The sequence below is a fragment of the Pezoporus wallicus genome, unplaced genomic scaffold (genome assembly GCF_028554395.1).
Source record: "Pezoporus wallicus isolate ANWC-B61680 ecotype Strahan unplaced genomic scaffold, APGP_CSIRO_Pwel_v1 scaffold_3294, whole genome shotgun sequence".
NCBI lineage: Eukaryota > Metazoa > Chordata > Aves > Psittaciformes > Psittacidae > Pezoporus > Pezoporus wallicus.
Genome location: NW_026635478.1, coordinates 5,982,946 through 5,996,473, shown reverse-complemented (window position 1 = coordinate 5,996,473; position 13,528 = coordinate 5,982,946). Strand labels below are relative to the sequence as shown.

At 37.9% G+C, this 13,528-nt stretch overlaps 1 protein-coding gene across 1 annotated transcript; it reads right to left on the bottom strand.

The window, feature by feature from the left end:
- Nucleotides 1-3,215: 3,215 nt before the first annotated feature.
- On the bottom strand, nt 3,216-6,663 carry MANSC4 (MANSC domain containing 4). Its single transcript, XM_057424424.1, has 3 exons — nt 6,223-6,663; nt 5,031-5,165; nt 3,216-4,138 (listed from the first exon to the last, which is right to left on the bottom strand). The coding sequence occupies exons 1-3, from the start codon at nt 6,449-6,451 to the stop codon at nt 3,465-3,467; spliced, it is 1,038 nt and encodes a 345-aa protein (XP_057280407.1). The 5' UTR covers nt 6,452-6,663; the 3' UTR covers nt 3,216-3,464.
- Nucleotides 6,664-13,528: the final 6,865 nt, after the last annotated feature.

Genomic DNA, 13,528 nt, shown 5'->3' with positions numbered 1-13,528 from the left:
TTGGAGTCTTCCCAAGCTTAATGATGCATAGTATAGCATGTGGTTTTATGAACTATACTACACATCTATTTTCCTGTGTACTCTTGCAGACCATCTTACTGGAAATGTGCACTGAAGTTTAAAAACTGTGAAGAGTTAAAGGGTAATACTTACAGGTTAAGCAGATGTGCAGCACAGTAAGAAGTACATCGTTAGTAATGGTCTCTAAGGATGTATTTCATGTACATTATAATGTAAATGCATGATTCTAAGGTGTGTATCCCTCTACACATTCCTGTGTATGTACATTCTTGGCACGAGAAAGTGCTAACATTACTATTAAACAGAAATGTAGACAGGTGACAAATCAATAAGCAGGCTTGCTTCTTATAAACTTTCCAAAGAAAGCCTGAGATTTTTTGCTTGGTCAAACTGGAAAAGAACTTGTTTTGTCAGCATTCTGGCTGATTTTTTGCATCTAGAAGCTATTGTAAACACTGGCATAAGATATCTTAAGTAAACTGTCCTAGGAGTTGTGAAGTGTAAAAAGTATCACTAAATAGTTTCTTGAGGTTGTTCTTCCATGTTCTCTCACACTTTTGCCCCTTAAAGAAGGGCTTTTGGACACTAAGCATAATCTCTTGCTCAGATTAGATAAAACCTGTACAGCGACATAATTCAGTCAAGGAGAGCAGGTGTTACAACTACTTGTAACTTCACCAAGCCCTAGGATCTGAGTGTGACAGACTTGGTGTGAAGAGTTAGTAAACCCCTACAGATAATCTCATGATTGTCCTAACTGGAATTGACACTTTTTACCCTGTTTTCAGGGTGCCGCAGCATTGCTGCAGACACAAGGGATAAAGGACAATTGCCTAAGAAGGGATGTACTGTCTGGACAAACCCATTTCTACCCATTTCTTGTTTTCCCTCATACTTAAAATGTATGTATTTGCTTTTTTGCGACTCTCATGGTCTGTAATAAAATAGTCTTGCTACTGTGCTTTACATAACCCTTTCCTGCCTATTTTTTTCTCTATAAATCAACAAACCAAGAACTGTCCAGAATGTGATCATGGATTTAGTCATCCCATCTCGCCCCAGAATCATCTGTGCATGGGACACATACAAATTTTCACTTCAGTCTCATTTCCTTTTTCTGGTGAGTATTGAGGCTCTAGTTCCATTATATAATTCACAACATAATACTGAGGGCAAGTATCAAAGAGCATCAAGGTGCTATTAAGTACGCTATGCAGTCACTAAGTGAGATGGAACCATGGACACCAGAGATGTCTCTGAGTTGCTGTAGATCACGCAGCTGATGAATGATCAGACAGAAGTTACTTTTGAGAGTAAAAGCAGGTGAAAAAAAACCCCACCTGTTTGAAAGCAAATAGTATATTGTCTATGAATTCTTCCTATTAAAACTAATACCTTCCTGCAGAGATTTGGTTTTGTCATGTTGGGAGTATATTTCATCTATTGAAAGGATTTCTTTGCTAACCATTTCAGGGTCAGATCCAGATCCATAAAGGTTACTCAAAGATGATAAACACATCACATGAGACATACATTCTTTATTTACGTATTACCACATTAATCCTTTGATACAATATACAGTATCTTGGTTCCTTTCTTGTGGTTCCTTTCTTGTAGTTCCTTTCCTTTTGGTATTAAAAACCTGGAAAAGAATACCTGTCAACTAACTCACTAAGAAGTGCCCTTGGGGTCTCATCATTCTTAGCTGAAATTTTTAGTCATAGTTAAACTGCACTAGATTCAGCCACATGATGAAAGTACATGGATAAGGAAAGTACAATCTGATGATAAAAGCTTGTTCAAATTTCAAGTACATCATGCAGTGGGTGCAATTCTAGATTTTCCATCACTACATACAAGCATAGAACCGCCTGTAAAAACAAATCATACCTAATACTAATTTTTCTAGCTAAAACAGAAGGCATTTCTTTTGTGTTATTTCAGTTGATTAAATAACGCCGCTCCCTTCAAATGTTCTTATCCTGTGTCCGCCTCTCTTCTGTTACATATAAATTAGCATACAAGGTCAATCAAATACTACGAACAAGGGGATTTTTTAAACTTCAGTTTTCTCAGCTACACTGCTTATCAATGTGGGCTAAAATGTAATTTTAGAGAGGTCTTTTCCTCTGAAACTAACCTTCTCAACTAATTGGGAATTCATGTGGCTTTACAACCTCATCACTGTAGTGTAGTCTTCAAACACTGCATGAACTAGTTTTAAAATCATTTTCTATCAAATAGATGTGACAACCAGTTTTGTTTTTTATTGTTTTATAACATTTACACTTGTCTAAGAAATGAAAACTTGTAAAAGCAAGTGACGAAAGTGAGAAACTGAGACATCAGCAAGTTTAAAAGAGGAAGAACAATCCTGGTTACTGGTGAAAATGTTTGCTTTGCTAAGCAAACTTCCTGAGTAAGGTATGGCAAGGAACTACCTTGCTACTTGTTGATCTAGTCACTTGATTTATATTCAGGAGGAGCAGTTTTATGAATACAGTATACAGGATGAGGAAACAAAAAAAAAAGGGGTGGAAGTATTATAAAGCTAACTTATAAAGCTTCCAAAACACTCTGTATTCTTGTGCAACATACATTAAATTACTGTCCCTAATTTAAAAAGCTAATGATATAAATTATGAGTAGGCAAGAAAAGGCAAGTCAAAGTGAACAAGACAGACTGATGCTAATTGCAAGGCATGAAGAAATGTTAGCTGCATTTATGTTTACCTTAACCTTAGAATGGATTTGTCAATGCACTGCACAGCAAGTAATTTTAAAAAAGCAGTTGAAGTCTGAAGGTTTTTCTGGAGGGGCTTGAAAAACTTTTGAAGTGATTGTTATCAGAAAAGTGAAGTAAGAAATGGGGTAAAAGTAAAGCATACAGATTGAATGATCAGATGTTCGGGTATGAGTGAATGGAATTTAGTAGTTTTGGGGACTGGAGTTCTTTTTGGTGTTTACCTTTGAAGAAGTAGAGAGTGATGGGCAAATTGTCTCAATACGAGGGATAATGGGGAAAAAAAGTAAATCTAGAACTTGGATAAAAAATGACATTCCATTGTTTTTATAGAAACGATGAGATCTTTTTTACTGATTACAGTTTTCTCAGTTTAATTCAAAGTCGGGGAAAGGACACATACAGCTACAGTGAATCTGCTCTCTTAAGTTAGGGAAAGTGTATAGTTAAGCATTAGTCTGGGTCAGATTGTGAACCAAAATGTACTCAAATGCCTCTGAGCATGAAGTGGGAGCTATGAATGTGTACTTACCTAAGGGGACAGGGGAATTGTGTTTTATCTGTTGAGAAATAAACTACAACTGAACGATTCTGAAACCATCAGTGAAAATTATCTTTGTTTCTTTAAAAGAGGTAAGTCGGTATATACGATTCATTTTTCAAAATATATTTGTTCCAAAATAAGGATAGTGACAATATTTTACAAATTACCAGTAGTATATTTTATAAATTGTCTTGACATTGTTCTTCTTCTCCTTATGGGCTTATAGTGACCTCTCCTATTGCTGCAACGCCCTGCTGTGAAAGCAATAGTACAACAGCAAAGCAAGACGAGAGAAGAGCAAAGAATAATAGGAATCAACCAGACACCCAAAGCTGCAGCTTCCCAGGCAGGTGCCTCATTATCCGAAGTATAATTTCTGCCACTGTAGCCTTTGGTTTCATTTAAGTGCTGCTTACTGCTGTTCAGACGAGAAGTGGGCATGTGGGATAATACCTCAGCAGATCTGAATATCAAAGTTGAGTGCACAGGCTTGTCAGAGCTGGTGATTGACCTAGTGCTTACTGAAGTGCTTGTCCTCTTAGCAAAACGATCATCCGGTGGAAAAGTTTCTGCAGTGAAATAAGTAGTAACTTCAGTGTTTTGAACTGTCAGGCTTGTGCTGAAGGTGTAAGTGTTTGCTATGAATCCGTGGCTAGTGGTAGAAGATGGAGCTTGGAGCAAAAGAGAACTTGATGTAGCATTATGATGCTGGCATCTTTCCCACTCAGTGGTCTTTGTGCTGTTTTGCCTTTCACATTTACTTGGTGAAGAGTGAGTATTTAGTTCTTTGGATGTCAGTTTCTCAAAAATAAGAAGATCTGGATCAATTCCTATTAAATCATAAACAATGTTAGTTTATGTGATAAAAGCTCATATGTATACACAAAAAAGGAGCACATAATACCCATCAACACCTCCTGAACTGGGGCTTTCACAGCCTAAGGTTGTGGGACATCTTATGGGATGCAAGGGAAATGCATTTTGGAATTGCACAGGACTTGCTTTGGGATGCTTAGGGAAGGAACCAAAAGTGAGGAAAGAGAGGGATCTAAGCTAACAGGGAGTAGGGGAGCCTCAGCAAGCTGTGTATGTGTGTGTGTGAGTTTGCACCAGCAACTGGAGGGTGGCTGCACCCCTGGGGGATCATACCTGGGAGACTGGGATCCAAACTGGGCAGACTGAGCACCTGAGTCAAGCTGCTGAAGGAAACTGCATTGTATGTATATGTATGTATGTATTTTTAAACTGTGCAGCCAGAAAAAGCAGGATGAGGCTCTTGGTGCTCCCCGTGTTCATGCGTCTGCTTCATGTGTTTGTCTGTGTTACTTTGGTATGTGTGCCCTTTGGTATGAGCCTAACAGGAATAAATTTTCAGCCTTGCTACTGGTTGGATCTGGGGACATGGAGTATGGCAGCCTCACCTCTCAGTCTCTCAGATCTGGTACAGTATTTGGCCCAAGCATAGTACGGATTAGGTACTCAAAGCATGAATCTTGAGAGCAGGATGTATCTTCAAGGTCCTTTCTCATATATGGAATGGAAGAAAGGAGGCAAGTATTCTCAGAAGTAAGAACGTTAATGAAAAAGGAAAAAAGTCTTACACCTTTTTAGCACTGGATGTTACTTCAGAAGATCTTCTAGCACAGCAACTGACCTAGTATAATTTTAAGATTTCCTATAGCTGCTATTTTTTCAGTCTTTTTAAATGAAATGCTTAATTACCTGTTGTGATGTTGTACAAAATGACATTGATTTTAGCCTTTAGTATGCAACTTTCCAATGCTGGGCAAGATATGTGCAGGCAATTCATATTCTTATGAAGAGCTCCATGGTAGAAAACTGCTAGATTGCAGGAAACTATAATACAAAAAAATAAATCTGAGTTTATCAGCATAATTACATTTTGCATGTTATTATGTTGTTTAGCATCAGACAATCATTAATACTGGGCAGCTCCATACTACTTTAAATCTGTGGTTCTCTCATTATCAGGCAAAGTAATTAAGCATCCAGTTAGAAAAGTAGAACTGCTTATAATTATATGGTTATTTTACATCTGGAGAAAAGGAATAGAATAGTCATGTGAATTCTAAATGTGTGTCTGATTAAATAAGCTTTAGCTTGTATTCCTCCTTCCAGTTGCTTTCCTTCACATCTCAGATGCAGGGAGTGGAGCATTTCTAAAAGTGAATTTATCAAAGAAGAAACTCTAAAACCTACTCCTATAGTGTACCAATGCAGTGTGATAGAGAGAAAGTAAAGTCTTGGGCTTAAGACATGCAGTAATTTTTCTTATTTTTATTCTGAGTCTTGAGTTTACAAGGATAGGGTAAAGGGGTTGCCAGCTGAATAACTGCTATTATTTATTGCTGTACCTTTATTGTTCATATTAAGATTATACCTGGGTTGCACCAGAAACATGCTGTAAACACAGAATAAAAAACTTCTCACTCCAAGAAAATAAATATTCCTTCATTTCAAAGGACAAATTGTGTGTTTCCTTTTCCCCCGACCATGTCCTAGTCTAGTACCACACTCTATGAAGAGGAGTCCTATTGGAATCACTGGCATTGATTTTTCTTTAAGGAGTAAGTGGTGTTGGATACTGAGAGGTTCTTGTTTTAATGTTGGCATTAAAACATAAGCTTTGTAGCATATCTAAAATTTCAAAGCAGATCCTGAGATTTTCATGTGTTTCTAGTGTAGTCTTCTAAAAAAAAATCAGATTACAAATTCCTCTCTAAGGGACAGAAAATGGGGCAGGGCCTCTGCCTTTCTGCCTCAAAAAAAAACCCTTTTTTTTCATTATTTCTTCTTCATATAATGTTTATATAAAAATTACAAAAAATGTTTTTTCTCATATGTTATGATGTAAATCTTAATGTATGCCATGATCCTGATAATGAACACTCACCATTCCTCAGAAGGCAGCAGGTTCTGCTGCACTGCTGGGGTGAGACTTCTTCATAAATCTTCAGCACCTGGGCTCCCCTCTTCTGTGATTCCTGCAGGTCAATCAGAAGACCTGGGAAGCGTCGAATCCAGCAGCTCTTGTAAAAGGTTGTGGGTAAGCAGAGAGAGTCTGATTCCACAGCTAAACCCAGAACCAACAGCACTTCTGCTATTGCCACCAGCAGAACCATTTCTTCAATGTAATGGGGCTTACTCAGTGCACTTTCTCCTCCATGGATGCACTAAAGTTCAGGCCAGCATCTTAAGAGACAATCTCCTGAGTGGTGAGGATACTGCGAATTCTGCCAGGGATATGAGCCAGGGGATGTGATTTCCAAACAATTCCCATGATGTTGTTTGAGCAGCTGCTGGAACAAAGCAGCCATTTCATGAGCTACACACAATTAAAACAGTTATTGTTCTTTATCTTCGTTATTTGAGAGTTTTTGAGAGTCAAAAGGCACAGGTTGGTTATAGTCATTCAGAGATTCTTTGGTCCCCAGTTTCTGTCTGTCTTCCTTCTAAGAGCAAACTAGGCAGACAGCCTTACCATGGGGTGAATAATGGTACGCTCAGCATATTGTTTCACCTCAACTCTGAAAGTATGTAGTACAGTCACTTGAAATCAGGAAGGTCTGCCACTTTATTCAGGTACACTATTACACTCAACACAGAAGAAACAGCTCAGTTTAGTGTCTTTTAACACTTTCTGAATTACCTGGTAGCTGCAAATATAGTTTCCTTCTTTACCAACAAACTGAACTATCTGTCTGCCAGTCAGAGGTGGAAATCTGTTCCCTTTCCCTATTCCGTTTTGGTTGCAAGAATAATACAATTTTATTTACAAAGATCTGTGAATAGATGAGTATGACTGCAGAAGGCTATAACATACATTCATCTCTAGATGAGATGGGTAATCGAAGTCCTGCCCCTAATAAGTTTGAATATTGAAAAATAAGAATATTGAGCAGTCTGTATGGATGTTTCTATTTATGTTTAAGCTTAGAAAAGGCCTGTGAAAGAAAGATAATATAGCTGACATATAGAGAGGTAATTTTTGAAGCACCTGGTCTGCAACCTGAAACTCCACAGTGTTTTATTTCTTAAAAGGATCCAGACTGATCCCTGATTCCCACTTCTGTATACCTTTCATACAGAAAGTTTTTAAAACATTACAGTGCATGAGCTGATTTAAATTCAATGGGCTACATAGTGGGGTTGAGAGAATTAGGTAGAAATATGGTTGTCTAAAATAAAAATTGTGTGTTGGATATATAAAAAAAATATTTACATGGCGTTCTTTTCCTTCAAGACTAGAATCAAGGAATTTTCTCAGTTCTACATGAAGTATAGATCAGTTACATGGAGAGGGGGAGCCTCAAGCTCATTTTAATTCTTCAGTCATTATAGGTGTCTCTTTTGCTAAACAAGGCCCCCAGTTTGGAAATGAGCTTACATGTATACAATTTTTGTTCCATACAATGCTCCTTAGAGGGTAATAAAGCTCATAGCAGGTTAACTCCTGTTGATCCAACAGCAAGACCAATTTATTCAGTGGAAGTACTGGCTATAATTAGGAGGATTCTAAATAACTTTTTATGCAGACTGCATGTCTGTTGTGGGGAATACATGAATTAAATTGTAAGAAAGAGCATAAATGGGCAATTCTTTAAGCCTCTGTCTTGAAAACCAGCCCTCGGTACTTGTGTTATTTAGTTTTGGTAGTTTGATGTGCTCTGTTTTATTTTCATCTCTGTGAAAATCACAACTTAAAACTTTAAATATGTGTCAATACACCTGTTAGTTTGCATTCAGTGGACAGCACAGGGATGTTTTCAGACATTTATCTACCATTGCCACAAGCACTATTGATAGTGTATTTTTCCAGAACTGTTATTTCAGCTTTCCAAATATTCTGAGGCTTCACTTGATATGGGACACACTCAGAATTTTGAAAGATAGGCCTTTATTTTGGCATTTCCACCAGCATTTAGTAGGAATTTTGGATCTATTTTATTCTGTATGACTTGCATGCAAAAATGTCGATTCCTGATTGATTTTGTCACTCCTACTGCTCCCACATCTCCAAGAAGGGAACTGTAGAAGATTCTGAATAACTGGGAGAAGCAGTTAACAAGGAGATTAAACTGATACAAAACAGTATTTATATTGGGTGCATGATCTTTAATGGTATACATATTTGTAGTTACATAAGGATTATGCTGTCTCAGTTCCTCTGTTTTTGTGTATTTAATGCCTTCCAAAGTGTGTAGATGACAAACATGCTCACTTATTCATTTTCAGGGAAAAAAAGTAATAATAAAGGACTAGTCCTGTGACCTACTTCAGTTACCTGGACCTGAAATACCATGCAATTTCTTTGATTTCAGTGGGGCTCTGCCCAGACATTAGGATAAAGTGTGACACTGGATGTTAACATGCCTGAGCATCTAAGAATCTTTCAGAACATTTACATTCAGTAAGTTTTTCTTTGGCATGGTTTGAATAAAGTTACGAATTCTCACGTACCTGTTACACTCAGGCAGTCATCAAACACAGTGAGAGTACTCACTCTACACGATATTTAATTATGTTTTTTCAAAACTAGGCTTGGGTAAACACTCCTGTTTTGTACAGATCTATCTGTTTTCAATGTATATTTAAAATCTTTTTGTTTGCTAACAGACACTCTGCTAGTCTTAGTACCTTCATGTTTTTATTCTATTCTGCTGCGTGCCTCAACCAAGCAGCCTTTTTCCTTTTCATTACTTGTCATTCTTTCTCCCTTCTCCAATTCTGAATAAATTATGAGAGCAGAAATAGCTGCAGGGAAACTTTTCATATAATGAAATAGATTGAAATAACTAAATAAATGGTTGCTTTAGACAATTTCCTTTTAAAACTGAAAAGTTCTGTCAAATTTCAGTCTTCTGCCAGCTTCCCCACAACTTCACTGCAACTTTCCTATGGGAAATGCATATATACAGTTTAATACTGAAGTTCTAAATCACAATCATTTTGCAAGGAAATAGTAGAGTCTTACCTGCAAGCCAGTGATCGACTGTTCCATGTGCTCTGCAAAGAAGGATCAAGAGACTGTTACTGTTAGTGAGGAGTCTATGGCCAGTATCAGATGAGCACTTCATGTTATTTAGTAGTTCTTTTCATCTGTCTTCTCAAATTTCTTCCTGGAAAACAAAAAGGCAATTGCCTGTTTTCTGTGAGAAAACATGGGTGTCTTTGCAGACCTTTCTGTAAAAGACATATAAATGTACCTGTCACAAAAGAAGAGAATGATCTTTTTAATGATTCTTATAAACAGAAACAATACCTGAAGTTTTCCACCTGGGCTGGCAGTGATAATGGCACAATCCAAGATCTTCCCAGCACAAGGGATTCATCATGGGCATTAACTCTTTTTTTGCCAAATATAATCAAAGCAGGCATTTCTTCACTATAAAGTAACCGATATGTATTGATATTTGGAACTGTATTTAGCTTATATGAAATATATTGTTCTAACTCAGCATATGTAAAGACCAGAAAGACGGCCTACGTACAGGAAAGCATTCTCAAAAAGGATAGAAAATGCCAAAGCTTTGGTTCTATTGTCAGATCCACACATCTGAAACTACATTGCACGCTGGCTTTGTTCATGGGTTATCTGTTGTCCATGCTGGTTTTGTCCCATGCTTCCCTGCTGACTGTACTGAAGTGCTCTCTCAGCCCTAATGGGGGAGGAAACTCCAGGAAACTCCACGTCCTGGGTCAAGCTGAAGCTGGTCCAACAGTGGTGGGAGACAGTGGTGTTAGCTGCTATGTCTCAGACTAGTGCCTGTCTTTGATAGTTTCTCCTTTGTTCTGCTCTTTCAGTGGTGGTTAAGCCAATAAGATCAAAAAGGGACACATCCCTCACGTAAATGCACACTGGATAAGAGAGGACAGTTTGGCCTTTTGTCTGCATGTTCCCTTTCCCAACTAGACTATAGGAGAGAAGTGAGAAATACCCTGAGGCCCAGAAGTGTCAATGCAAACATCCTTGGTGCTGCCATGATGATGCAGAAGTACATAGCAAATGATTGCTGCTAGCACAGACCCAGCCTGTCTCAGTGTGGGAAGAGACCAGCACTGGCTGTGTAAAGCATTTCTCTGCTACAATTATAATCAAACATGTTAGCATAAATCATCTGCAGTTTCAGTTGTCTCTGACAGAGCAGCTGAAAGATGACAACTACCAGCTGTGAAATACGACCACTTTCCCAGATGAGGTGTGAACCTGCCCATGTCCTCCTTTGAACATTGGTAAACTTATTAAATGTGCAGCATAATCCCATGCAACGTCAACCCTAATAATCTCAGTCAGTGGACCTCTTTGACTGTATTATGCTCCATGTGAATAAATTGAAATTATCTTTATCTTGTTTTTCTTAGACATGTACATGTATTTTCCCTTTATTACAGCAGTGTCGAAGTCAAAATTTTACCAAAACTAAGTATTATGATATGAATGAATCATGAAATAATGAAATTATGAAATAATGAAGTGTAAGTATTTTGGAAAAAATCAAAGCAAGTTCTTTTTAAATTACTGGAATAATGTACTCACTTTGTTTCTTCTTTAAGATTTCCTTGAAATCAAAACATTCTTGCAAAACTTCCTAAGTCCAATAAAACAGCATTTTTTGAGAGAACTGGGTTTTTTTTGAAAAACAGCTATTAGTGGTCAGATTTTGGTTTGAAGCAATATATCAAATTTTTAATGAATCTGACCTTCTTCAATGTTTGGGACAATTTGGTCCAAGACCCTGCTTTCAGACCCATCCCAGCAACAAAAAGAGGTGAAATATTACACTTTCTGTTCCTGGGACTTTGTGCAAACCATTTTTTAAACCCTTGTTTCAAAGTAGCTGCCAGGCCCTGAGATCCTCTTGGAGCCTAGCTTCAGACTAATTCTGGTAAAACCTCTGCAAGAATGCTGGAATCGGTGTGTTCAAAGAGCAACAGAAGTCTGAGCCAGATTAGATTTATACAAATATAAATCTACTGGCATATATATAAACTTGAGCCAAGATTTATGACAAAAGGCACAATGTTTAGCAAACGCTAATGAATGAATGCTGATTTATGACAGAACTTGAAACAAGGCAAAGGGGATGGAGTTTCAATATTGTGATGGATTTTATACAGCTGAATACTTAGTAAAACTCTTCCATGTGGATTACTATTCATTTTACCTAGTTATTACGCACCAGAATTCAGCACTGCTGTCTGCACCAGTATTTAGATATATGCTGTTTTAAAAGCACACAGTTTACTCTCATCTAGACAGCACTACATCAGAAAATCCTGGCTGGGGATGCGCAATGCAATTGCACAGAATAAACTTCCCTAACAGAAGGTTCAGCAGCAGGCAGAGCCCTCCAGCAGCCTGACCCCCGTTCAGGTTTTGTGAGGGAACATTTATTTCACTGAGAGAGTTTCAAAGAAATTCTTCACTGTGTTTTTGGCATAAAAACCAGAACAGATTGAACACCATTGTAACGATCCTGCCTTGGGAGATTGCCGTGATTTACACACTTACGCCTCCGTCCTCCTATCTGGTGAAAGAACTTTCTCATTAGGTTAGATATAAGGAAGAAGTTCTTTACTGTAAGGGTGGTGAGGCACTGGAATGGGTTGCCCAAGGAAGTTGTGAATACTCCACTCCTGGAAGTGTTCAAGGCCAGGTTGGATGGAGTCTTGGGTGGCATGGTTTAGTGTGAGGTGTCCCTGCCCATGGCAGGGGGGTTGGAACTTGATGATCTTAAGGTCCTTTCCAACCCTAACTATTCTATGATTCTATGATTCTATGATCCAATGATCCACAGAGAATGCCCACTAACACACAGACCATTGGAACAGCTTTCTGCTGTCCAGAGAGAGCTCAATAGCACACACTTTAGCATTAATCACTCATAAATAAAATCTGACTGAAGCAAGGATAAGTTGAAAGTAGTAGATAATAAATAATCAGTATTAAAAAAAAAAATACCACTCCAAATACTTTTTTTAGTAGCGTTACAACATATGTTTGTTGCAAGGAATAAATATTAAATAGTACCTCAAAGGCAGGAAAACTAAACAGAAAATAATAAGGAATAAAGCCTAAACAAGTGTGATTAGAAATATGAGTGGTTGGGTGAAGGTTTTTTTTAATAGTATAGCTAATTGGGTAAAAAGTGCATTGTTTGGCTGCTAATCTGAAAAAAAATCAGATTTAGCAGCTCATCCTTCACAAATGATAGAGATTTCAGTTGAAATAAAATTATGCTTCATTCAGTTCCTCTCAGAAATGCCAAGAGCCTTTAGAATACTGATATTTTTAACACTGAAATACTGCAGGATATTTCCTATGTTCCACAGATGCTTACTTTGTATCCCGTGACAAGGAAAATACTAAACAATGGCAGCAGCTGGTGAATCCCTTCCAAAAGACTAATTCCTCTCTTGAGTAATTCCACTATTACTCAATGCAGAGTTCCCTGGCAGTACAGTACAAATCCCTGGCGTCTCAAAGGGAAGAATGTGGCACTTTATATTTTGTATTAGATAGCATGTATATTTTAAATATCCCAATTTGGTTCCAGTTAACATTTTAGACTAGCAAGTCTAAAAGGAATTCAATTTGTCCTTTTGGGCTTTTTCCCCTCTATGTGGTCCTTTCCTTAAGAGAATTCAGGTTGGTGTTACTTTCTGGTTCTTATGTATTATTCCATGTCTCTGTGTTGAATCAAGAGATTTACCTAAACCAAACACAAAACCACTGGAGTCTTCGTTTAGACACCGTACTGGTGCTTAAGGGTTTGGTTCTCTGCTGCAGATTTTTTTTGTATGGTCTTGGGTTTGACCCACAAAGAAATCCAGGCTACATTTCACGTATATGTAAACCAGGTTTCCTGCCAAGAAAAACATTTGTCATTCTGATTCCCAGTCACTGATACTTCTTTTACCCCGCTTTGTTGTGTCTTCTGACCTTAACGAGTCTGGAGACTTGTCCAGTTTACCACACAAAGCCACTGAGTTGTTCAAGGAGGAAAAACAACTGGCCATGGTTTTCTACTTGAAGTGAACCTAAAGTGTAAGCAGATTTCGGTCTTAGCACACAGAGCAGACTTGCACCAGCCCAATACGTATTCCCTGGCAGTCATGAAGCATGAGCCGAGATCCATGCAAAACAGAAAGAGTGCTACTTCTTTCTAGTTACCTCTGGCTTTGCTTTTCCTATCTTA